This window comes from Cherax quadricarinatus, chromosome 60 (assembly GCF_038502225.1).
Source record: "Cherax quadricarinatus isolate ZL_2023a chromosome 60, ASM3850222v1, whole genome shotgun sequence".
In the NCBI taxonomy this organism is placed as follows: Eukaryota; Metazoa; Arthropoda; class Malacostraca; order Decapoda; family Parastacidae; genus Cherax; species Cherax quadricarinatus.
In genome coordinates this window covers 8,626,983-8,650,851 of record NC_091351.1, presented here as the reverse complement: position 1 = coordinate 8,650,851, position 23,869 = coordinate 8,626,983, and the positions used below count along the sequence as shown (strand labels likewise).

At 38.8% G+C, this 23,869-nt stretch overlaps 1 protein-coding gene across 3 annotated transcripts in view; it reads right to left on the bottom strand.

Moving 5' to 3' along the window:
- Positions 1–4,933: 4,933 nt before the first annotated feature.
- Positions 4,934–23,869, bottom strand: part of LOC128694492 (BRCA2-interacting transcriptional repressor EMSY) — a 97,307-nt gene continuing 78,371 nt past the window's right edge. Inside the window, exons 18-21 of one of the 3 annotated variants that reach the window (XR_011393671.1) lie at positions 22,534–22,666; positions 21,396–21,428; positions 11,859–11,959; positions 5,010–5,143 (exon numbers count right to left, since the gene is read on the bottom strand). Coding sequence is in view for 2 of the 3 variants with exons in the window: in XM_070097912.1 (XP_069954013.1) it covers positions 5,097–5,143; positions 21,396–21,428; positions 22,534–22,666 (213 nt within the window). In the remaining variant the exon portion in view is untranslated. Of the gene's footprint in view, positions 5,144–11,858; positions 11,960–21,395; positions 21,429–22,533; positions 22,667–23,869 lie in introns of all 3 variants that reach the window. The other 2 variants (XM_070097912.1, XM_070097913.1) reach the window with 2 other exon arrangements.

The following is a 23,869-nucleotide window of genomic DNA, read 5'->3' as shown; positions in this document are numbered from 1 at the left end:
CTTTTATAATTTGCCTTCAGAATCCATTAAAAGAACCATCATCAGCAAAGAGCAACTAGTATAACTCCCACATCCCTTCCTAACACACTAGTATTTACTTACTACACAACCACATTTCTAAGTATGTTAGACAACCATGATGACATCCCTTTACCTAAGTCGTCATCTCACTGGGCAAGTCCTCCCTCCCTCTCTCCTGAACTTTACTCTGTGCATAAAAACTAACTACTTTCAGTAATCTACCTCCTATTCAATGCATCTTCAATAACTGCCACATAGCTCTCCTATTTGCCCTATCATGTCGTTTTTCTAAATCGATCTCCCACTGAGGCAGGGTGACCTCAAAAAGAAAACACTTTCATTATTTAAAACCTTCACCTCACTCATACATGATCACTGTCTTTGCAGAGGTGCCCAAATACAACAGTTTAGAAGAATATATATATATATATATATATATATATATATATATATATATATATATATATATATATATATATATAACACATCCTTCCAAACTGCCAATATCCCAAACCTCTTCTTTAAAGTGCAGGCATTGTACTTCCCATTTCCAGTACTCAAGTCTGGCTATACAAAAATAACCGGTTTCCCTGAATCCCTTCACTAAATATTACCCTGCTCACACCCCAAAAGATTGTCAGGTCCCAAAAACCATTTGTCTCCATTCACTCCTAATACACTCGTGCATGCTTGCTGGAAGTCCAAGCCCCATGCCCACAAAACCTCCTTTACCCCCTCCCTCCAACCCCTACCCCACCTTCCTTTCCCTACAGATTTATACTCTCCATGTCATTCTACTTTGATCCATTCTCTAAATGACCAAACCACCTCAACAACCCCTCTTCAGCCCTCTAATACTTTTATTAACTCCACACCTTCTCCTAATTTCCACACTCTGAATTTTCTGCATAATATTTACACCACACATTGCCCTTAGACAGGACATCTCCACTGCTTCCAACCGTCTCCTCGCTACAGCATTTATAACCCAAGCTGCACACCCACATAAGAGTGTTGGTACCACTATATTTTCATACATTCACTTCTTTGCTTCCATAGATAATGTTTTTTTTTTTTTTGTCTCCACATATACCTCAACACACTACTCGCCTTTTTTCCTTCATCAATTCTATGATTAACCTCATCCTTCATAAATTCATTCGCTGACACGTCAACTCCTAAATATCTGAAAACATTCACTTCCATACTCCTCTCCAATTTGATATCAAATTTTTTTTTTATCTAAATCATTTGATACCTCATCACCTTACTCTTTTCTATGTTCACTTACAACTTTCTACCTTTACACACACTCCCAAACTCATCCACTAACCTTTGCAATTTTTCTTCAGAATCTCCCGTAAGCACAGTATCATCAGCAAAAAGTAACTGTGTCAATTCCCATTTTGTATTTGATTCCCCATTATTTAATCCCACCCCTCTCCCAAACACCCCAGCATTTACTTCTTTTACAACCCCATCCATAAATATATTAAACAACCATAGTGACATTACACATCCCTGTCTAAGACCTACTTTTACTGGGAAGTAGTCTCCCTCTCTTCTACACACCCTAACCTGAGCCTCATTATCCTCATAAAAACTCTTTACAGCATTTATTAACTTACCTCCTATTCCATATACTTGCAACATCTGCCACATTGCTTCCCTATCCACTCTATCATATGCCTTTTCTAAATCCATAAATGCAATGAAAACTTCCCTACTTTTATCTATATACTGTTCACATATATGCTTCAATGTAAACACTTGATCTATACATCCCCTACCCACTCTAAAAACCACCTTGCTCATCCGCAATCCTACATTGTCTTACCTCTAATTCTTTCAATAATAACCCTACTGAATACTTTTCCTGGTATGCTCAGTAAACTAATTCCTCTATAATTTTTACAATCTCTTTTGTCCCCCTTCCCTATATAAAGGAACTATACATGATCTCTGCCAATTCGTAGGTACCTTCCCCTCTTTCATACATTTATTAAACAAAAATACCGACCACTCTAGCACTATATATGCTGTATAGCCTTTATGGCTTAGCGCTTCTTTTTGATTATAATAATAATCTAGCACTATATCCACCCCTGCTTTTAACATTTCTGTCATGATCCCATCAGTTCCAGCTGCTTTACCCCCTTTCATTCTACGTTATGCCTCGCGTACCTCCCCCACACTCGCATCCTGCTCTTCTTCACTCCTAAAAGATGGTATACCTCCCTGGCCAATGCACACACACACACAGGTTTTCCTTGGATTGATAAATCTTAAGGCAATTCAATATCTCACGTGTTGCATATGGGTGTTACTGTGAGGAAGCTAACATCCAAGTTTGGCAGGCAACAGATTGGAGCACTGAAATGAAATACTCAAGCATAGATTTGGCATATGTAATGATGTACATTAAGAGGAGACTTCAAATAAAAATATGTTTATATACCGGTATGTATGGACAGTACACGTGTGTGTATATGAATACCAAATAAACAGTACTTATATTGAGCCAACATGTTTTATCCATGCCATCACAGACACCAGCCCTCAGCTAAATGTTTACGACCTATGACTCGCATTAAAATGGAGAAATGATTAGCCATAGCCAATAAGATAAAGGAGTAGAGGTGAACCCTGTAATCTGCACTCATGGTCTCCTTGGCTTCCATATTTTCTTTTTTGTTAGTGCACCATTATTGGAAGTTTCTACATTTGTCATTTCCAGGAATATAATCCCTCACAAATTACAAAGTTCATGTGTACAGAAATACCATAAAACAAAGGAATTAACACCATCAAAATAATACATCAGCAAAAGAGTAAAACTAGATGAGCAAAGCAGCACAATACATTTTTCAAAATAACTTTCAAAAACTTAGATTTTATTTTGAGGCTAAGAATGAAGACTGGCTGCAAAATCTCGAAATATTCTGACAGGTAATAATCAATCCATGTTAATACGAAGAGTTATGCCATTGCCTGACTACATCACCAGGGAGGTAACACACATCATTAAGTTGCTGAACTCAAATGCTGCTAAATGTCTACTGTCCCATAAAATTCATATTCATATTATTTTACAATTCAGGTACAAATTTGTTAAATCAAATTGCACAGTTTAAAAAATAAATTCACAAATCAAGTATAATAATATGGTCTACTAGAAAATAGAACTAATGGTCATGTCTTTGTTGCAAAATGAACCAAGATTGCCATTTTAAATTTTGGTTAACCTTCTCAACCCAAGTTAGTGAGGCTTTATTTATTTCTATCATAGACTTAATGAATAAAAGTTAAAATATAAAGTGTGAAACCAAGCTCGCAAAATGGAAATAAATTCCTGACATTGTTTTGGCTTGTTCTGGAATATTACTAAGTATAACCTTGTCTGTTTCTTCTTGAATCATATTAAATTCAGGGAAAAAAAAGCTATGTAAAACCCTAAAGGATCAAAGAGGTAATTAGATTTGATCAGTGGAAGGGAAAGATAACTCCAGTTCCTTTAATCAAGAGCCCTCTGATTGAAGGGTGAAACACGTAGCATATAATGCCCGTTACTAAACTCGGCAGCTATTTCTATGAATAACCCAAAATAATCCAGTGTTAATTACATCAGTCACCCCTAAATTTCATGAACTAATTCTTACACTGGACTCAAATATTCTTAAATATTCAACACCTTTCAGATTCTCTCTACGATTCTTTTGCCTACCACTGCATACTGCATTATGTACTTCTCACATATGCTTTCATTCTAATTTGTTTTCACTCATTTGTTGCAGTATATAATGATAGCTTTAGTGTTACAGTATATAATCCGATAGCTCTATTGTTGCAGTATACATGTGAGGAAAATGAAGGTGGGCAACAAATAATTTCCCTCTTGCACGCGCACACACACTACACTGAATGTGTGCTTAATTTTCTCTATTAATGTTTTTCCTCAATTTTTTTTTTCAACAAACTAGCCATATCCCACCAAGGCAACCTACAAAGAAAAATGAAAATTTTTCTTTTTAGGTCACATACATACATATACACATTTTACATATGTAAAATATTCATTGAATGGGGATAAACTCAAAATCTACACTGGAAATCTTCCAAACAACCTTCAGATTTATAGATGCTGATAAATAGTATCATAGGTTAATGACTTGCATCTTTTTTTTTTTCCTTGTAGCCCTTCACATATTCCCCCTCCCATCAGTTATCCTGTAATCTTTCTCACATTTCCCCCATACCTAATTTATTGTAATCTTCACATACCTGCATATCCTTTTTGTCTTGTAATCTCGCATATACCTATTCATACCTTTTTTCACCCACATACTGACCCCTACTTACACCTAATTTTGTCTCGCATGCCTCCCTCCCCCTCAATCTACTTTTCTATGTCCAAGATGATAAGTAATGGAAGAGCTTCTGTCAGACTGTTTGCAGCCACCATACAAAATTACAAAATCAGTCAGGTATGAGATTCCTTAGGCTGAGAAGGCTAAATTATTCAATATGAATTTATTAATTTATATTATGGGATTAGAGTCTGTTAATATACTGCTAATTTTATAACTGAATTTGTTAAAATCAATAATTGTGTTAGATGATTTTATTTTATATGAAAATAGTGAAAGATGACCACTAACACAAGTGAAAAATATATTTTATTTTCCTAACTCAATTAGATATATAATGTGTCTACCTTTAATTGAAAAGTATATACTGTTCTAATTTATTGTCCAAAATCGAGAATGAAGATTCTATCAACTAGAAATTGGGAATATTGCAATTTATATAGCATTTGGAGAGGCTTATGTTATATAATAGGCAGAACACTTCAACAAACTCCAAGATTTCATAAAAGATATACAGTTTTTACATATCAATATGCAGACATGAGATCAACTATAAAGAAAAAAAGAAAATACTCTGAACATTCAATATGTACAATAAGAATATAAAAATCACTAAAATAGAATTTGTCACAAACAAAAAATATCTACAAATGAAGGATGTCTTAAAAAAAATGTATAAAATATTCAGTTCAACACTGATTGGCACAGTTACTCTGGAGATTCTCTTTCTTCTGGGGCATCCAGTTCATCTGAAGCTGCAAAGAAAATGTCAAATGTCAATATAAATTAGTATATAAAAACCTGTAACTGTTTTGCATGATGGTAGGATTGCTGGTTTCTTTTTCTGTCTCATAAACACGCTAAGATAACAGGGATATCTTGCTACTCCTACTTACACTTTGGTCACACTTCACAGACACGCACATGCATATATATATATACATACATCTAGGTTTTTCTCCTTTTTCTAAATAGCTCTTGTTCTTTTTTATTTCTTCTATTGTCCATGGGGAAGTGGAAAAGAATCTTTCCTCCGTAAGCCATGCGTGTCGTATGAGGCGACTAAAATGCCGGGAGCAATGGGCTAGTAACCCCTTCTCCTGTATACAATTACTAAAAAAGAGAAGAAGAAAAACTTTATAAAACTGGGTTGCTTAAATGTGCGTGGATGTAGTGCGGATGACAAGAAACAGATGATTGCTGATGTTATGAATGAAAAGAAGTTGGATGTCCTGGCCCTAAGCGAAACAAAGCTGAAGGGGGTAGGAGAGTTTCAGTGGGGGGAAATAAATGGGATTAAATCTGGAGTATCTGAGAGAGTTAGAGCAAAGGAAGGGGTAGCAGTAATGTTAAATGATCAGTTATGGAAGGAGAAAAGAGAATATGAATGTGTAAATTCAAGAATTATGTGGATTAAAGTAAAGGTTGGATGCGAGAAGTGGGTCATAATAAGCGTGTATGCACCTGGAGAAGAGAGGAATGCAGAGGAGAGAGAGAGATTTTGGGAGATGTTAAGTGAATGTATAGGAGCCTTTGAACCAAGTGAGAGAGTAATTGTGGTAGGGGACTTGAATGCTAAAGTAGGAGAAACTTTTAGAGAGGGTGTGGTAGGTAAGTTTGGGGTGCCAGGTGTAAATGATAATGGGAGCCCTTTGATTGAACTTTGTATAGAAAGGGGTTTAGTTATAGGTAATACATATTTTAAGAAAAAGAGGATAAATAAGTATACACGATATGATGTAGGGCGAAATGACAGTAGTTTGTTGGATTATGTATTGGTAGATAAAAGACTGTTGAGTAGACTTCAGGATGTACATGTTTATAGAGGGGCCACAGATATATCAGATCACTTTCTAGTTGTAGCTACACTGAGAGTAAAAGGTAGATGGGATACAAGGAGAATAGAAGCATCAGGGAAGAGAGAGGTGAAGGTTTATAAACTAAAAGAGGAGGCAGTTAGGGTAAGATATAAACAGCTATTGGAGGATAGATGGGCTAATGAGAGCATAGGCAATGGGGTCGAAGAGGTATGGGGTAGGTTTAAAAATGTAGTGTTAGAGTGTTCAGCAGAAGTTTGTGGTTACAGGAAAGTGGGTGCAGGAGGGAAGAGGAGCGATTGGTGGAATGATGATGTAAAGAGAGTAGTAAGGGAGAAAAAGTTAGCATATGAGAAGTTTTTACAAAGTAGAAGTGATGCAAGGAGGGAAGAGTATATGGAGAAAAAGAGAGAGGTTAAGAGAGTGGTGAAGCAATGTAAAAAGAGAGCAAATGAGAGAGTGGGTGAGATGTTATCAACAAATTTTGTTGAAAATAAGAAAAAGTTTTGGAGTGAGATTAACAAGTTAAGAAAGCCTAGAGAACAAATTGATTTGTCAGTTAAAAATAGGAGAGGAGAGTTATTAAATGGAGAGTTAGAGGTATTGGGAAGATGGAAGGAATATTTTGAGGAATTGTTAAATGTTGATGAAGATAGGGAAGCTGTGATTTCGTGTATAGGGCAAGGAGAAATAACATCTTGTAGGAGTGAGGAAGAGCCAGTTGTGAGTGTGGGGGAAGTTCGTGAGGCAGTAGGTAAAATGAAAGGGGGTAAGGCAGCCGGGATTGATGGGATAAAGATAGAAATGTTAAAAGCAGGTGGGGATATAGTTTTGGAGTGGTTGGTGCAATTATTTAATAAATGTATGGAAGAGGGTAAGGTACCTAGGGATTGGCAGAGAGCATGCATAGTTCCTTTGTATAAAGGCAAAGGGGATAAAAGAGAGTGCAAAAATTATAGGGGGATAAGTCTGTTGAGTGTACCTGGTAAAGTGTATGGTAGAGTTATAATTGAAAGAATTAAGAGTAAGACGGAGAATAGGATAGCAGATGAGCAAGGAGGCTTTAGGAAAGGTAGGGGGTGTGTGGACCAGGTGTTTACAGTGAAACATATAAGTGAACAGTATTTAGATAAGGCTAAAGAGGTCTTTGTGGCATTTATGGATTTGGAAAAGGCGTATGACAGGGTGGATAGGGGGGCAATGTGGCAGATGTTGCAAGTGTATGGTGTAGGAGGTAGGTTACTGAAAGCAGTGAAGAGTTTTTACGAGGATAGTGAGGCTCAAGTTAGAGTATGTAGGAAAGAGGGAAATTTTTTCCCAGTAAAAGTAGGCCTTAGACAAGGATGTGTGATGTCACCGTGGTTGTTTAATATATTTATAGATGGGGTTGTAAGAGAAGTAAATGCGAGGGTCTTGGCAAGAGGCGTGGAGTTAAAAGATAAAGAATCACACACAAAGTGGGAGTTGTCACAGCTGCTCTTTGCTGATGACACTGTGCTCTTGGGAGATTCTGAAGAGAAGTTGCAGAGATTGGTGGATGAATTTGGTAGGGTGTGCAAAAGAAGAAAATTAAAGGTGAATACAGGAAAGAGTAAGGTTATGAGGATAACAAAAAGATTAGGTGATGAAAGATTGAATATCAGATTGGAGGGAGAGAGTATGGAGGAGGTGAACGTATTCAGATATTTGGGAGTGGACGTGTCAGCGGATGGGTCTATGAAAGATGAGGTGAATCATAGAATTGATGAGGGAAAAAGAGTGAGTGGTGCACTTAGGAGTCTGTGGAGACAAAGAACTTTGTCCTTGGAGGCAAAGAGGGGAATGTATGAGAGTATAGTTTTACCAACGCTCTTATATGGGTGTGAAGCGTGGGTGATGAATGTTGCAGCGAGGAGAAGGCTGGAGGCAGTGGAGATGTCATGTCTGAGGGCAATGTGTGGTGTGAATATAATGCAGAGAATTCGTAGTTTGGAAGTTAGGAGGAGGTGCGGGATTACCAAAACTGTTGTCCAGAGGGCTGAGGAAGGGTTGTTGAGGTGGTTCGGACATGTAGAGAGAATGGAGCGAAACAGAATGACTTCAAGAGTGTATCAGTCTGTAGTGGAAGGAAGGCGGGGTAGGGGTCGGCCTAGGAAGGGTTGGAGGGAGGGGGTAAAGGAGGTTTTGTGTGCGAGGGGCTTGGACTTCCAGCAGGCATGCGTGAGCGTGTTTGATAGGAGTGAATGGAGACAAATGGTTTTTAATACTTGACGTGCTGTTGGAGTGTGAGCAAAGTAACATTTATGAAGGGATTCAGGGAAACCGGCAGGCCGGACTTGAGTTCTGGAGATGGGAAGTACAGTGCCTGCACTCTGAAGGAGGGGTGTTAATGTTGCAGTTTTAAAAACTGTAGTGTAAAGCACCCTTCTGGCAAGACAGTGATGGAGTGAATGATGGTGAAAGTTTTTCTTTTTCGGGCCACCCTGCCTTGGTGGGAATCGGCCGGTGTGATAATAAATAAAAATATCAAAGTTGGTTGGCTGGCAAAAAGTGCCAACAACTAAGACAAACTCACAAATAACCTATACATTCAAGAAGAAACTCTTGATATTTCAGTCAGTCCTAAACCATTATTGAGAGACTTACAGTGGTTCAGGAGAGATTAAAGCATTGTCAAGAGTTTCTTCTTGAAAGTGAGAATTATTTGTGAACTATTCTAACCACAATGTTGTGACTTTTGGTCTTCAAGGACAGGGGCAGTAGGAAGAGAATGAGTGATGCTTAATACCTCCCATTTCCCTGGGTGCTGTATAACCCCCTATGGGCTTAACACTCCCCATGAGTATAATAATTAAACCCATAAAGGTCATGCCTTGCACTACCATAAAGGTACTTCTCTTAAAGGATATGATGAAGATAGAGAAAAGAATGAATGCAATAAAAAATATGAAATTGCCCTTTGTACTAATGTAGGAACAGGAGTGTAATCCAAAATCCAGCCTGTCTTCTAAGAAAGCCTGTAAATGGTTACCTGTTTTCTCAATCTAAGGTAGATTTTGAATTTGGAATTATTATATGCATGAGAACTTGTCGCAGCCGGCTGAACCTTCTTAAAACCCTTGCTCATCTTTCATGGGGAGCTGATTGTCGAACCCTCCTTCGCCTACATTCCACCCTCATTTTATCGAAACTTGATTATGGTGACCAGATCTATTCAGTGGCATCTCCTGCTACTCTCTCTAGCCTTAACCCCATTCATCACCAAGGATTACGTTTATGCTTTGGTGCTTTTCGCTCTTCCTCTGTTGAGAGCCTCTATGCAGAAACAAACGTTCCATCCTTATCCGATCACCATGATGCCCACTGCCTTCGCTATTATGTACGCTCTCATGATCTCCGCAATCCTTCCATTTATAGAATGGTCACTGATATTAGTAGACATTCATTATTTGTTCGCCGCCCCTGTTTACTCCGCCCCTTCTCTCTTCGCCTTCATTCGCTCTCGTCTTCTCTTCAATTACCACCTTTCTATGTTCATGTAGCATCTCACTTTTCCCTACCCCCCCTGGGAAGTTCCAGCTGTTCGAGTCTCTTCTTTCTCTCTCCCTTGCTCGAAAGCCCAACTGTCTACGGTCGCTTCCCGCTCTCTTTTTCTTGACCACTTCCACTCTCATTCTCATGCCATTGCTGAGTACACAGATGGCTCTAAGTCTTCTGATGGCATAGGATTCGCAGCATTGTTTCCAGACAGCGTCGTACGAGGGCATTTACTATCTTCGGCTAGTATTTTTACTGCTGAATTGTATGCCACCCTTGCAGCACTTATCCGTATTGCATCTATGCCTGTGTCATCATTTGTGGTTGTCTCAGACTCCCTTAGTGCTTTACAGGCTATACAGAAATTTGATACACCTCACCCCTTAGTCCTCCGTATCCAACTTTGGCTACGCCGCATCTTTACCCAGCATAAAGATATTGCTTTTTGTTGGGTCCCTGGTCATGTTGACGCACAGGGCAATGAACAGGCAGACACTGCTGCACGGTCAGCAGTACATGACCTACCAGTTTCATACAGAGGTATTCCATTTACGGACTATTTTGCTGCAATATCTTCCCACCTTCACACCCGTTGGCAACAACGTTGGTCTACTATGCTCGGTAACAAACTTCAATCTATTAAACCGAGTATAGGTTACTGGCCGTCTTCTTATCACCAGTGTTGAGGTTGGGAGACTACTCTCTCCCGTCTCCGCATTGGCCATACTCGCCTTACTCATGGATATCTCACGGAGGGGCGCCCTGCTCCTCTGTGAGAATTGCCAGGCTCCATTATCAGTCAGCCACATTCTGTAGGACTGCCCACTTTATCAACGAGCACGCAGAATTTACCTCCGTCATCGTCTTCGCTCCGCTGCTCTCTCTTTACCTTCCCTTCTCGCTGATAGACCCACCTTTCATCCGGACTCTCTCATTGACTTTTTGACAACAACTGACTTACTTCACAAATTCTGATACCTTCAGCCCTTTCTACCTCAATCTCTTGCTACCCTCTACCCCCGTACTATCCCCTGCCCCTCTGTTTTCTGTAATCTACTGATCATCCCTCCTCCCGCCCAATACCCTCACTTCCTTCCCTACCCTGCAGCGCTGTATAGCCCTAGTGGCTTAGCGCTTCTTTTTTATTATAATAATAATAATATATGCATGAGAAATACTACAGTAAACAATAATAAACATGTGTAAAGTAAAAGGACACAAGTGCAATTAATGTGACATTTATTGTGGCAACGTTTCGCTCTCCAGGAGCTTTATCAAGCCATGTAATGGCTTGATAAAGCTCCTGGAGAGCGAAACGTTGCCACAATAAATGTCACATTAGTTGCACTTGTGTCCTTTTACTTTACATATTGTCGGTAATTCTACCAACTTTATTACAATAAACATGTGAGCACTCAATTAGGACTGACTTGCCATGGGTTCGAACTCTGCCAATTCCCAGAGAAATGTTACACCTGAGCATTTTCACACAATCTCCATTTACACACACACACATCTTCATAGCAACTTGTTTCTCCAAAGTTGTGTGTAAACACATGAAAGCTCTCAGATTTTTGTGCTATTATTTCTTGCAGATATCTTTTTTATGTGTAATCATGCAGTTCATAGTAATGTCTTTTGCATTATATAAATAAGTGGCAACCCAGAATCCCTCTCCTTCCCTCCCTCACTGCCATGGTCAATGAATGCACAGCTAAAAGTAGAGAATCAGTTAAGCAAGCTATCAGGTAAAAATAATTTAGGTAGAGCAATATAGGCACTAAATATAAGAAATTATTATAAAAGGAAATGCTACTTTAATAAATATTAAGTCAAATAAATGAATAATAAAATGAACTTGGTTTAAATAGCAACACAGTGCACAAGTCCAAAAATGTTGCAGTCCCCAAGCCAAGGCATCAAACGTATCTGCAAAGGTAGATTGCATTATCACTGTCAAGTGAAGAACACGGTGGAGGGAGAGGGAAAATTGCCACTGAATAAGCACGAGAGATAAGGCAGACAAATGGAAAGCATTCCTACCACAAAAAGCAAATATTATAATCTACATAAAAGTATAAATAATGGAAACAAAAATAAATGGTAACACATCAAACACCTGCTGCAGATTCCCAACCTGAGGAGCATGAGAACTTTCATACTAGTAGTGAGGGTGTAGTTCAGGACTGTCCAACTAGTTGCCCACTGGTGGTCAAGCTGCAGCCAGTGCATGACTTTCTATATTATGAAGAAAAATAATTATAAAAATATATATTTAAATGTATAAAAGATTTTTTTTTGACTGGAATTTTCTTGCCATATTACTGGTATATTCGCAAACAAGTGTTAAACTTGTATGGGTCATACAGCCTATTGCCTCAATTAAATTGTTATGACAATCATTTATTTTCAAGCCCAAAAACTGGAAATTAAGATGACTGATTTTTCAGTTGCAAGTATACATCCTTCCCTTTGGCTTCACTATATATAACTCTTTCTCTCTGGCCTAATGACTCTTCCAACCCTTTATTGCTGTTAATCTAACTCCCTACTTTCTTTCCCTGTGCTTTGTATCTGTTTCCTTCAAGGAAGGTGTTCTCATGCTAGTGAGAAGCTCTTGATCTAAGGAAGTGAACTAGTCCTCCCCTCTCCTCAAAACAACTCAACTGCCTCCCATTCCCCATGTGCTGTATGAACCCTTTAATGTTTAGCACATCTCCCTTATTATAATAATTTATGTTAACTGCTCTATAGCTGCATTTTCATTCTCTGCTTACTGCAAGTCTAGGTGTAGTGGCATGTACAGAATATTCTTATCACTTTCCCCTAATATGCACAGCCTGTCAGATTATCTTGTTTCTCTCATTTTCAATGTTCTCTGCATCTGTGATCATCAGTTACATGGTTATGAAATTTCTTTTCATGGACTTCATAACGTTCCACTGGCTATTCCCCTACTCTCATAAAAGCAGTCAACTCTCATGCTAAATGAATTATTTTCTCTCCTAAACCTGCTTCTTCAGTGAAAACCACTGTACTTTGTCCTCCTGATGTTTCTAATTCACAGAGTCAACATTATTTGCCCTTATTATTATTATTATTATTATTATTATTATTTACATTCACTGGAGAGATTGCTAAACTAGTACATGCCTGGTGTAACAGGAAACAATCCCATTTGATCCAAGAAAGAGGTGATGGTCAATTCCATGAATCAAGAGGTCCTCACCATCAAGGAACCTTCCTTGAGGGAGCCCCTTATAATATTAAGCCTGCATTTCCTCAAGCTAATACACTTTAAATCACTAATACAGTGGTACCCCGAGTTTTGTACAGCTCCCAACTTGAACAATTGTGTAAGTGCATTATTGTAAGTGTATTTTTGGGGTCTGAAACAGACTAATCTAATTAACGTTATTCCTTGTGGGAACAAATTCATTCTGTAACAGCACTCAAACAGCCTTCTGGAATGAATTATGGCCGAAACTCGGGGTACCACTGTACTTTGAGTATTGACTGTATTTCCTTCTCTACTTTTCCTTAGTGGAAATGCATGCTTCCTTTTCCAACCAGTTTAAATAGCACAAGAGAAGTGTCCCCTTTGTCAAACCTAACACTATTTTCTGCATGATAGTGATTATATCCGTTTCCTAAGCTGGCTAGCTTCCAAAACTATTTTTCCTTCCTCAAGCTTTCACACATAGTTTTCCTGAACTGACCCTAATACTGTGCACAACATGCCTATCATACATACCTCTCTCACTATACAGTCAAATGCTCAAAGGTAACTACAGTTAGGTAGCATATCTGTCTCTAGATTAGATAAGCAAACAGATGATAAAGCCTACACAACTCCTTGCACTGAATGCCCATGGTTTAGCACCGTGTATTAATATACAAATACTTCTCAACACAGACTGCATCGACATTATTACTGGTTATCACCTGGTTAACAGGCAGACTCAACTTGGCTCACGACATCGTATTAACACTTAACTTATAATGATCCGGGACAAGCTGCAGCTTCAACCAAATTTCATTTCAAATTTGATGACTTTTGATATGGTCAAGCCAAGATACTATAAATCATCTTTTTTTATTTACTCCCAAAACCACAATAACAATTGTGAACAACTCAGAAAAGGAACAGCATTCCAGCCCATGACAAGTTAGTTCTAAAATTAGGAGGTCAGTGCCCAAACCAGTAAGCCAGTACTGGTAAGAGCACTGGCTTACCGATTTTAGGACTGGTTTGCTATGGGTTAAAATCTTTTATGTTCCATGAAAATCTATTTATTTTTCATTATTATTTAGCATCTGAGAATACAAGAAAAGTTTTTCTGCCACTAATGTATATATTAGGTTTGAATGTGGGGATTACACATTAAGGAATACAAGTAGTACACTCTGAATACAGACAATGTAAATGAATCCATTTTTTTTTTTAACAAGTTGGACGTCTCCCACCGAGGCAGGGTGACCCAAAAAGAAAGAAAATCCCCAAAAAGAAAATACTTTCATCATCATTCAACACTTTCACCTCACACATAATCACTGTTTTTGCAGAGGTGCTCAGAACACAACAGTTTAGAAGCATATACGTATAAAGATACACAACATATCCCTCCAGACTGCTAATATCCTGAAACCCCTCCTTTAGAGTGCAGGCACTATACTTCCCATTTCCAGGACTCAAGTCCGGCTATATAAAAATAACCGGTTTTCCTGAATTATATTTTTTATTTTTTATTATCACACCGGCCGATTCCCACCAAGGCAGGGTGGCCCGAAAAAGAAAAACTTTCACCATCATTCACTCCATCACTGTCTTGCCAGAAGGGTGCTTTACACTACAGTTTTTAAACTGCAACATTAACACCCCTCCTTCAGAGTGCAGGCACTGTACTTCCCATCTCCAGGACTCAAGTCCGGCCTGCCGGTTTCCCTGAATCCCTTCATAAATGTTACTTTGCTCACACTCCAACAGCACGTCAAGTATTAAAAACCATTTGTCTCCATTCACTCCTATCAAACACGCTCACGCATGCCTGCTGGAAGTCCAAGCCCCTCGCACACAAAACCTCCTTTACCCCCTCCCTCCAACCCTTCCTAGGCCGACCCCTACCCCGCCTTCCTTCCACTACAGACTGATACACTCTTGAAGTCATTCTGTTTCGCTCCATTCTCTCTACATGTCCGAACCACCTCAACAACCCTTCCTCAGCCCTCTGGACAACAGTTTTGGTAATCCCGCACCTCCTCCTAACTTCCAAACTACGAATTCTCTGCATTATATTCACACCACACATTGCCCTCAGACATGACATCTCCACTGCCTCCAGCCTTCTCCTCGCTGCAACATTCATCACCCACGCTTCACACCCATATAAGAGCGTTGGTAAAACTATACTCTCATACATTCCCCTCTTTGCCTCCAAGGACAAAGTTCTTTGTCTCCACAGACTCCTAAGTGCACCACTCACTCTTTTTCCCTCATCAATTCTATGATTCACCTCATCTTTCATAGACCCATCCGCTGACACGTCCACTCCCAAATATCTGAATACGTTCACCTCCTCCATACTCTCTCCCTCCAATCTGATATTCAATCTTTCATCACCTAATCTTTTTGTTATCCTCATAACCTTACTCTTTCCTGTATTCACCTTTAATTTTCTTCTTTTGCACACCCTACCAAATTCATCCACCAATCTCTGCAACTTCTCTTCAGAATCTCCCAAGAGCACAGTGTCATCGGCAAAGAGCAGCTGTGACAACTCCCACTTTGTGTGTGATTCTTTATCTTTTAACTCCACGCCTCTTGCCAAGACCCTCGCATTTACTTCTCTTACAACCCCATCTATAAATATATTAAACAACCACGGTGACATCACACATCCTTGTCTAAGGCCTACTTTTACTGGGAAAAAATTTCCCTCTTTCCTACATACTCTAACTTGAGCCTCACTATCCTCGTAAAAACTCTTCACTGCTTTCAGTAACCTACCTCCTACACCATACACTTGCAACATCTGCCACATTGCCCCCCTATCCACCCTGTCATACGCCTTTTCCAAATCCATAAATGCCACAAAGACCTCTTTAGCCTTATCTAAATACTGTTCACTTATATGTTTCACTGTAAACACCTGGTCCACACACCCCCTACCTTTCCTAAAGCCTCCTTGTTCATCTGCTATCCTATTCTCCGTCTTACTCTTAATTCTTTCAATTATAACTCTACCATACACTTTACCAGGTACACTCAACAGACTTATCCCCCTATAATTTTTGCACTCTCTTTTATCCCCTTTGCCTTTATACAAAGGAACTATGCATGCTCTCTGCCAATCCCTAGGTACCTTACCCTCTTCCATACATTTATTAAATAATTGCACCAACCACTCCAAAACTATATCCCCACCTGCTTTTAACATTTCTATCTTTATCCCATCAATCCCGGCTGCCTTACCCCCTTTCATTTTACCTACTGCCTCACGAACTTCCCCCACACTCACAACTGGCTCTTCCTCACTCCTACAAGATGTTATTCCTCCTTGCCCTATACTAAATATTACCCTGCTCACACTCCAACAGATTGTCAGGTCCCAAATACCATTCATCCCCATTCACTCCTATCACACACACATATGCATGCCTGCTGATAGTCCAAGCCCCTCGCCCACAAAACCTCCCTTACCCCTTCCTTCCAACCTTTTCGAGGACGACCCCTACCCTGCCTTCCTTTCCCGACAGATTTATACACCCTCCATGTCATTCTACTTTGATCCATTCTCTCTAAATGACCAAACCACCTCAACAACCCCTCTTCAGCCCTCTGAATACTTTTATTAACTCCACACCTTCTCCTAATTTCCACACTCCGAATTTTCTACATAATATTTACACCACACATTGCCCTTAGACAGAACATCTCCACTGCCTCCAATTGCCTCCTCGCTGCTGCATTCACAACCCAAGCTTCACACCCATATAAGAGTGTTGGTACTACTATACTTTCATACATTCCCTTCTTTGCCTCCATAGATAATGTTTTTTGCCTCCACATATACCTCAATGCAACACTCACGTTTTTTCCTTCATCAATTCTATGATTAACCTCATCCTTCATAAATCCATCTGCCAACAAGTCAACTCCCAAGTATCTGAAAACATTCACTTCTTCCATACTCCTCCTCCCCAATTTGATATCCAATTTTTCTTCATCTAAATCATTTGATACCCTCATCACCTTACTCTTTTCTATGTTTACTTTCAACTTTCTACCTTTACACACACTCCCAAACTCATCCATTAACCTTTTCAATTTTTCTTCAGAATCTCCCATAAGCACAGTATCATCAGCAAAAAGCAACTGTGTCAATTCCCATTTTGTATTTGATTCCCCATAATTTAATCCCACCCCTCTCCCGAACACCCTAGCATTTACTTCTTTTACAACCCCATCTATATATATATTAAACAACCATGGTGACATTACACATCCCTGTCTAAGACCTACTTTTACCGGGAAGTAGTCTCCCTCTCTTCTACACACCCTAACCTGAGCCTCACTATCCTCATAAAAACTCTTTACAGCATTTAGTAACTTACCACCTATTCCATATAGTACTTGCAACATCTGCCACATTGCTCCCCTATCCACTCTATCATATGCGTTTTCTAAATCCATAAACGCAATAAAAACTTCCCTACCTTTATCTAAATACTATTCACATACATGCTTCAATGTAAACACTTGATCTACACACCCCCTACCCATTCTGAAACCTCCTTGCTCATCCGCAATCCTACATTCTGTCTTATCTTTAATTCTTTCAATTATAACCCTACCATACACTTTTCCTGGTATACTCAGTATAATCATCAAAAGTGAATATTTTTCATCCACTCAAGATACAGACTTGTCTGTCATAAAAATTTTAGTAGAAATGATGGTCCTACCTGATCAGAAGTTGGACAGCCCTGCCATAGTAAACTGGTATTAGCAGAAGAGATGGTAAGTCATAAGGGTCATTTAGCACTGCTTGACAAGGCTGAATGAGATCATACAGTGAGAGAGGTGGAGTTAAATGAGATACAAAAGTGGAATTAGGACATTTATTTAGGTGATAGACTAATGGAGAGGAGAGAGAGGTGGCAAGGCCCATGTTAAAAGAACATGATGGGAAGGGATGATTTTATTTGCTTTACTGGCCCCACCTTTGACACATGCACTCTCTCTCTCTTTGATTTTTTTTGTCAGCAACAGATATACTACACCAACTCTGATTATATTTCCTTTAGCACTCCTCACTGCCCTAACTCTACCTCTGTTATACTCTTCACCCTCGCTGAGCTCTGATCAGGCATATTACACCTTTTGGCACACCCTACCCTGCAGTGTTGTGTGACCCTTATGGGTTTAGCACTTGGTTATGATTATAATAATATTCACTTTACTAACACCCTTAATAATTCTATAAGTTGTTGGATGATGTTAAAACCCAGCATACAGGCCATGTGAATTGTAATGCCCATAACTGTTGGGAAACACAACTGCAGAAAGAGTGATGGTGACTTTCTGTCTTTGGGTAAACTACTTTTTATGAGAAATGATGGATGTGCTAAGAAAAGCTATCTTAATCTATATTTCCTGTGAGTTACATCAAGTCTGTAGCCAGCTAAATGGCCAGCATGTAATCAGAGATGCTGCTACTTGTCAGTCAACCGAAGTGTACCAGTGGCCTGACTGTTACTGTGAAATATGCAGTAGATGTTTAAGCAAATACATATTTGTTATGGGGAATGGCAGGATAGCTACAATTCTTGGATCAAAAGCCCTTCACCAGCATCAAGATACCCCTTCTCCTGTATAAATTACTAAATTTAAAAAGAAACTTTTGTTTTTCTTTTTGGGCCACCCTGCCTCGGTGGGATACGGCTGGTTTGTTGAAAGAAGAAAGAAATACGTACAGTGATGACACTGGGTTATGAATGAATACGAAGTGATTTAGTGAACAAAACACCTATGAAAAGATGACTATAATTGTCTAAGAAAATAACAAGTATAAAAGTGAGCCCGTATTGAAAAAGTGAGCCGTGCATTCTCTAGCCTAGAAAAACACAGGTGCATAATACTCATAAAAATTTAGTGAAATACATAAATTTTTGTTGACCTAATAATAAAATGCGAACGTCTTGATTCCTAGGTAGTAGGTTGGTAGACAGCAACTGCCCAGGGAGTTGCTACCATCCTGCCAAGTGAGTGTAAAATGGAAGCCTGTAATTATTTTATATAATGTTAAGATCGCTGGTTCTAGGTAGTATGTTGGTAGACAGCAACCACCCAGGGAGGTACTACCGTCCTGCCAAGTGAGTGTAAAACGAAAGCCTGTAATTGTTTTACATGATGGTAGGATTGCTGGTGTCCTTTTTCTGTCTCATAAACATGCAAGATTTCAGGTACGTCTTGCTACTTCTACTTACACTTAGGTCACACTACATATACATGTACAAGCACATATATACACACCCCTCTGGGTTTTCTGGTATTTTCTTTCTAGTTCTTGTTCTTGTTTATTTCCTCTTATCTCCATGGGGAAGTGGAACAGAATTCTTCCTCCGAAAGCCATGCGTGTTGTAAGAAGCGACTAAAATGCCGGGAGCAAGGGGCTAGTAACCCCTTCTCCTGTATAAATTACTAAATTTGAAAAGAGAAACTTTTGTTTTTCTTTTTGGGCCACCCTGCCTCGGTGGGATATGGCTGGTTTGTTGAAAGAAGAAGAAGATTGCTGGTGTCTTTTTTCTGTCTCAAACATGCAAGATTTCAGGTACGTCTTGCTACTTCTACTTACACTTAGGTCACACTACACATACATGTACAAGTATATATCTACACACCCCTCTGGGTTTTCTTCTATTTTCTTTCTAGTTCGTATTCTTGTTTATTTCCTCTTATCTCCATGGGAAAGTGGAACAGAATTCATCCTCCGTAAGCCATGCGTGTTGTAAGAGGCAACTAAAACGCCAGGAGCAAGGGGCTAGTAACCCCTTCTCCTGTATAAAGTACTAAATTTAAAAAGAGAAACTTTTGTTTTTCTTTTTGGGCCACCCTGCCTCGGTGGGATACAGCCGATTTGTCGAGAAAAAAAAAATGCAAGATTTCAGGTACGTCTTGCTACTTCTACTTACACTTAGGCCACACTACACATGCATGTACAAGCATATATATACACACACCCCTCTGGGTTTTCTTTTCTTATCAGTTCTTGCTCTTGTTTATTTCCTCTTATCTCCATGGGGAAGTGGAACAGAATTCTTCCTCCGTAAGCCATGCATGTTGTAAGAGGCAACTAACATGCCAGGAGCAATGGACTGGTAACCCCTTCTGTATACATTACTAAAGTTAAAAAAAGAAATTTGTTTTTCTTTCTGGGGCCACCCTGGCCTTGGTGGGATATGGCCAGTTTGTTGAAAGAAGATGTACATGATCAGTGTTGTTCACAAAATGTACTAAAGATCCTTAATTTTTACTTTTTGCCACAATAGCCATCTCCTACAGAGGCAGGGTGTCCCAAAGAAAAAACATTCACCATCATTCATCCACTCACTGTCTTGCAAGAAATGTGCTGACAACATAATTCAAACTACTTTCCAACTGAAACATTTCCCACACCCTACTCCAGAGTGCAAGTACTGCCATTCCACCTCAAGACTTAAGTCTGATTAAGCAGTTTCCCTCTATAAAAGCTACCTTGCTCACACTCCTGTGGTGCATCCACTAAAAAACCACTTATTTCTATTCACCTCTAACATACTCACATAAGCCTGCTGGATGATAAAGCCCCTAAAACTCAAAGCTTCTTTTACCCCCTCCTTCCAACCATTCATAGGAAGGCCCTCCTCCCCTCATACCTTCCACCCTACATTTACACACCTTCTTTGTCATCCCCTCTACTCACCCAAACCACCTTAACAATCCCTAATTTCTAATTTCTATTTTTTACACTCTGAATTCTCTGCACAATACTCTCATCCCACGTCACTCTCAATCATGGCATCTTCAGTGCTTCTAGCCGCCTTGCTGCAACATTCAAAACCCATGTCCCACACCAATTTAAAAGTGTTGGTATCACTATACTCTGGTACATTCCCTTCGTTTTTTCCACAGATAAACTTCTTTTCAACATAAATTCACTCCCTGCCCCCCTCCTCTATTCTACAGTTCACCTCATCTTACACAGACCCATCTGCTGACATGTCTGCTCCCAAATATCTAAATATATCCACTTCCTCCATACTGTCTCCAATCTGATATTCAATCTATCACTGCCTAGACTTTTTGTGTTATCCTTCCAAATTCATCCACCAACCTTTGCAACTTGTCTTCAGAATCCCCCAAAAGAACTGTGTTGTCAGCAAAGAGCAACTGTGATAATTCTCACTTTGTATCAGATCCATATTTTATTCCCATCTCTTCCCAACACCCTAGCTTTCACTACTTTTACAACCCTAACATGAAATGATGACAATCTAATTGAGCTCAGTACAGCTGTCATTTGCCTGGAACACATAAACTGCATGAAGCAAGGAGCACCTGTACTGCAAAATATTTGAATAATGAATGAAGAACAATTAATATGTAATAGGTAAAAGAAGAAATTATCCTCACCTGAATTACTGTTGCTATCAGAAGAACTTTCAGCTGCAAAAAGAAAAAAAAAAGATATATGGAACATGAATAAAAAAAAAGGCATGACAAGACACTGACAAGTCACATGTGGTTCACAAAATTCATACAACATGTTAAAATAGATGCCCTGGAAACTCAACAACAGCAACATAATACCGGTATACTGTAATTCTTACTATCCTCGTCTTACAAGTTATTTGAGATATATAGAATACTTCTTGTTAAAACCAGTTTCCTGCACTCAAAAGTTATATTTACTTAGACAAAATAAATCACAATTTCATTTCTGCAGTTATATAGAACAGGTGTCAGGTTATAAAAAAAATTTTATGAAGAAAGTGAGGCTCAGGTCTGGATATGTAGGAGAGAAGGGGAGTATTTTCAAGTAAAATAGACCTTGGATAAGGATGTGTGATGTCACTTTGTTTATTTTAATGTAAAAATTAGCGAATTCCTGCTGAGATGAGATATGGGTTTAAAAGTAATATATGTAATGGGAGTTATCACAACTGTTTCTGGCTGATCATAGTACTTTTCAGAGAAATCTCATGAAAGGTTGGTGGAGTTTGGGTGAATAAAGAAAAGAACAAGAAAAAACAAAAGTATGTCTAAGTAATGGAAAATTGGGTATCAGATTGGAGGGAGAAAGTTGCAGAGTAGATGAGTAGATGGGTCTAAGAAAATATGGTGAAATATGGAATAAGCAAGGAAAAAGGATGCAAAAAAAAAAAGATTATATATCAGAGTACAATGGTGCCAACACTTTATATGGTGTGAGGTATACTGTTTGAACACTGAAGGGAGGAGGAGGCTGTAAGCAGTGGAAATGTCATGTCTGAGAACTGTATATGGTACGAACATTATGCATAGAAAAAGGAATAAGTTATAATTCTCAGAGAATGAACTAGACCAGGCTTTTCTGGTGACCACCTGATCTATCAGGCTATACAAAAACATATACTTTCTTATCACACTCCTTTAGCATCTCTTCACCCAGTAACTGAAAATACTCTACTCTTGAAAGTACGTCATACTTTTCTCCCTAAACAATTTTCCTAATAAATTTCTATCATAATAGAGTTTGATCAGGAAAAAACATCCTGAAATATAAACTTACTGCTTGAGGGATTGTAGAAAAGACCAGTTGCAGGATCCAGTTCACCTACAGGAGCGAGAGATCCATCATCCATATGGCCACCGGGAAGCTGACTGGCTAATCCCGCCATCAGACTGGCCATTGATGCTGCCTCCTGCAAGCACATCATTTTTACCACTAACTGTAATTTTGCCTAACATCCTTAATTAGTGATCTTGTGGTAAAAATATTTCATTGCATCTATATATTATTGCTTGTATACAAATAAAGAACCAAAGGGCCACCATTAAAACTACTGGTCTCCATTCACCATTCTAATATGCCTGCTCATCCAATACTGAGGAGTCAGAAAGATATATCCCACAACAAACAATACAACTTCTCCAAAGCATCTACAGTATTACAATACACAATCATGGAATAATGTTATTACACACTGAAGAAAGAGTGTCATAAAATGGCTTGATTTTAAAGAGAAGTTTCTTGATTAAGAGAACACAGAAGTTGATAAACTGATAAGCCTAAAGAATATTTAAAATGATTCCTTAAACTATTAAGTGACACATTCAGAAATGGGTTGACTGTGACTAAGATGTTCTACTTAATCAATCAGTCACATGTAGACATCAATGATGCAGTTCTGAGCTCACACTTGACAACAACGGTGATGGTATATCAAGAAAATTCCAATTCCTGGAATCAAGAGGCTTTTACCGGTGTCAAAGCTCCCAAATTGAAGGTTTAAGCTACTGAGTTTTCCCTTACTATCAGCAATGCCTTGTATGTAAATACAGTATTGCAAAAAATCTATTACAACATTTTGAAAAACCCATTTTTATTTTTCGCTGTACATAATGTTGTGCATAATACAAGCTTTTTTGTGTGAAAGCACCCAAAATTAGTAGTTTTTAAGAATATATTTCAGATCCAAAGCAACCTGAAATACATATCCAATTTTCTAAAGTGATTCATTAATGCTAGTGCCTGAGCTTGCAAAAAAATCACAGATTATTACAATGCTGCTAATAAATTTGAAAATCTATAACTTAAGCACTCAGCCACATGAAATTCCAGGAAATACGAGGAATTTTTCAGAATATTTTAACGCTTTCACTGTTGGTGTCGTATTAGTACGGCTTACAAGCCAGTGTTGGTGCCGTATTAATACTCCAAATTTCTAGCAGTTTCAAATCTAGCAGGAGACAGTGTCGGTAAACGAGTATGTTGCTAAGTGAGGAGAGGCTGTATATCGCCGAGACAGATAACTTCACGAGAGTGTAATTCCGTAAGTTTTCAATCAAATGTTGTACTTTTGGCATCATTACCATTGGAAACAGATTCCATATCATTTCATAAG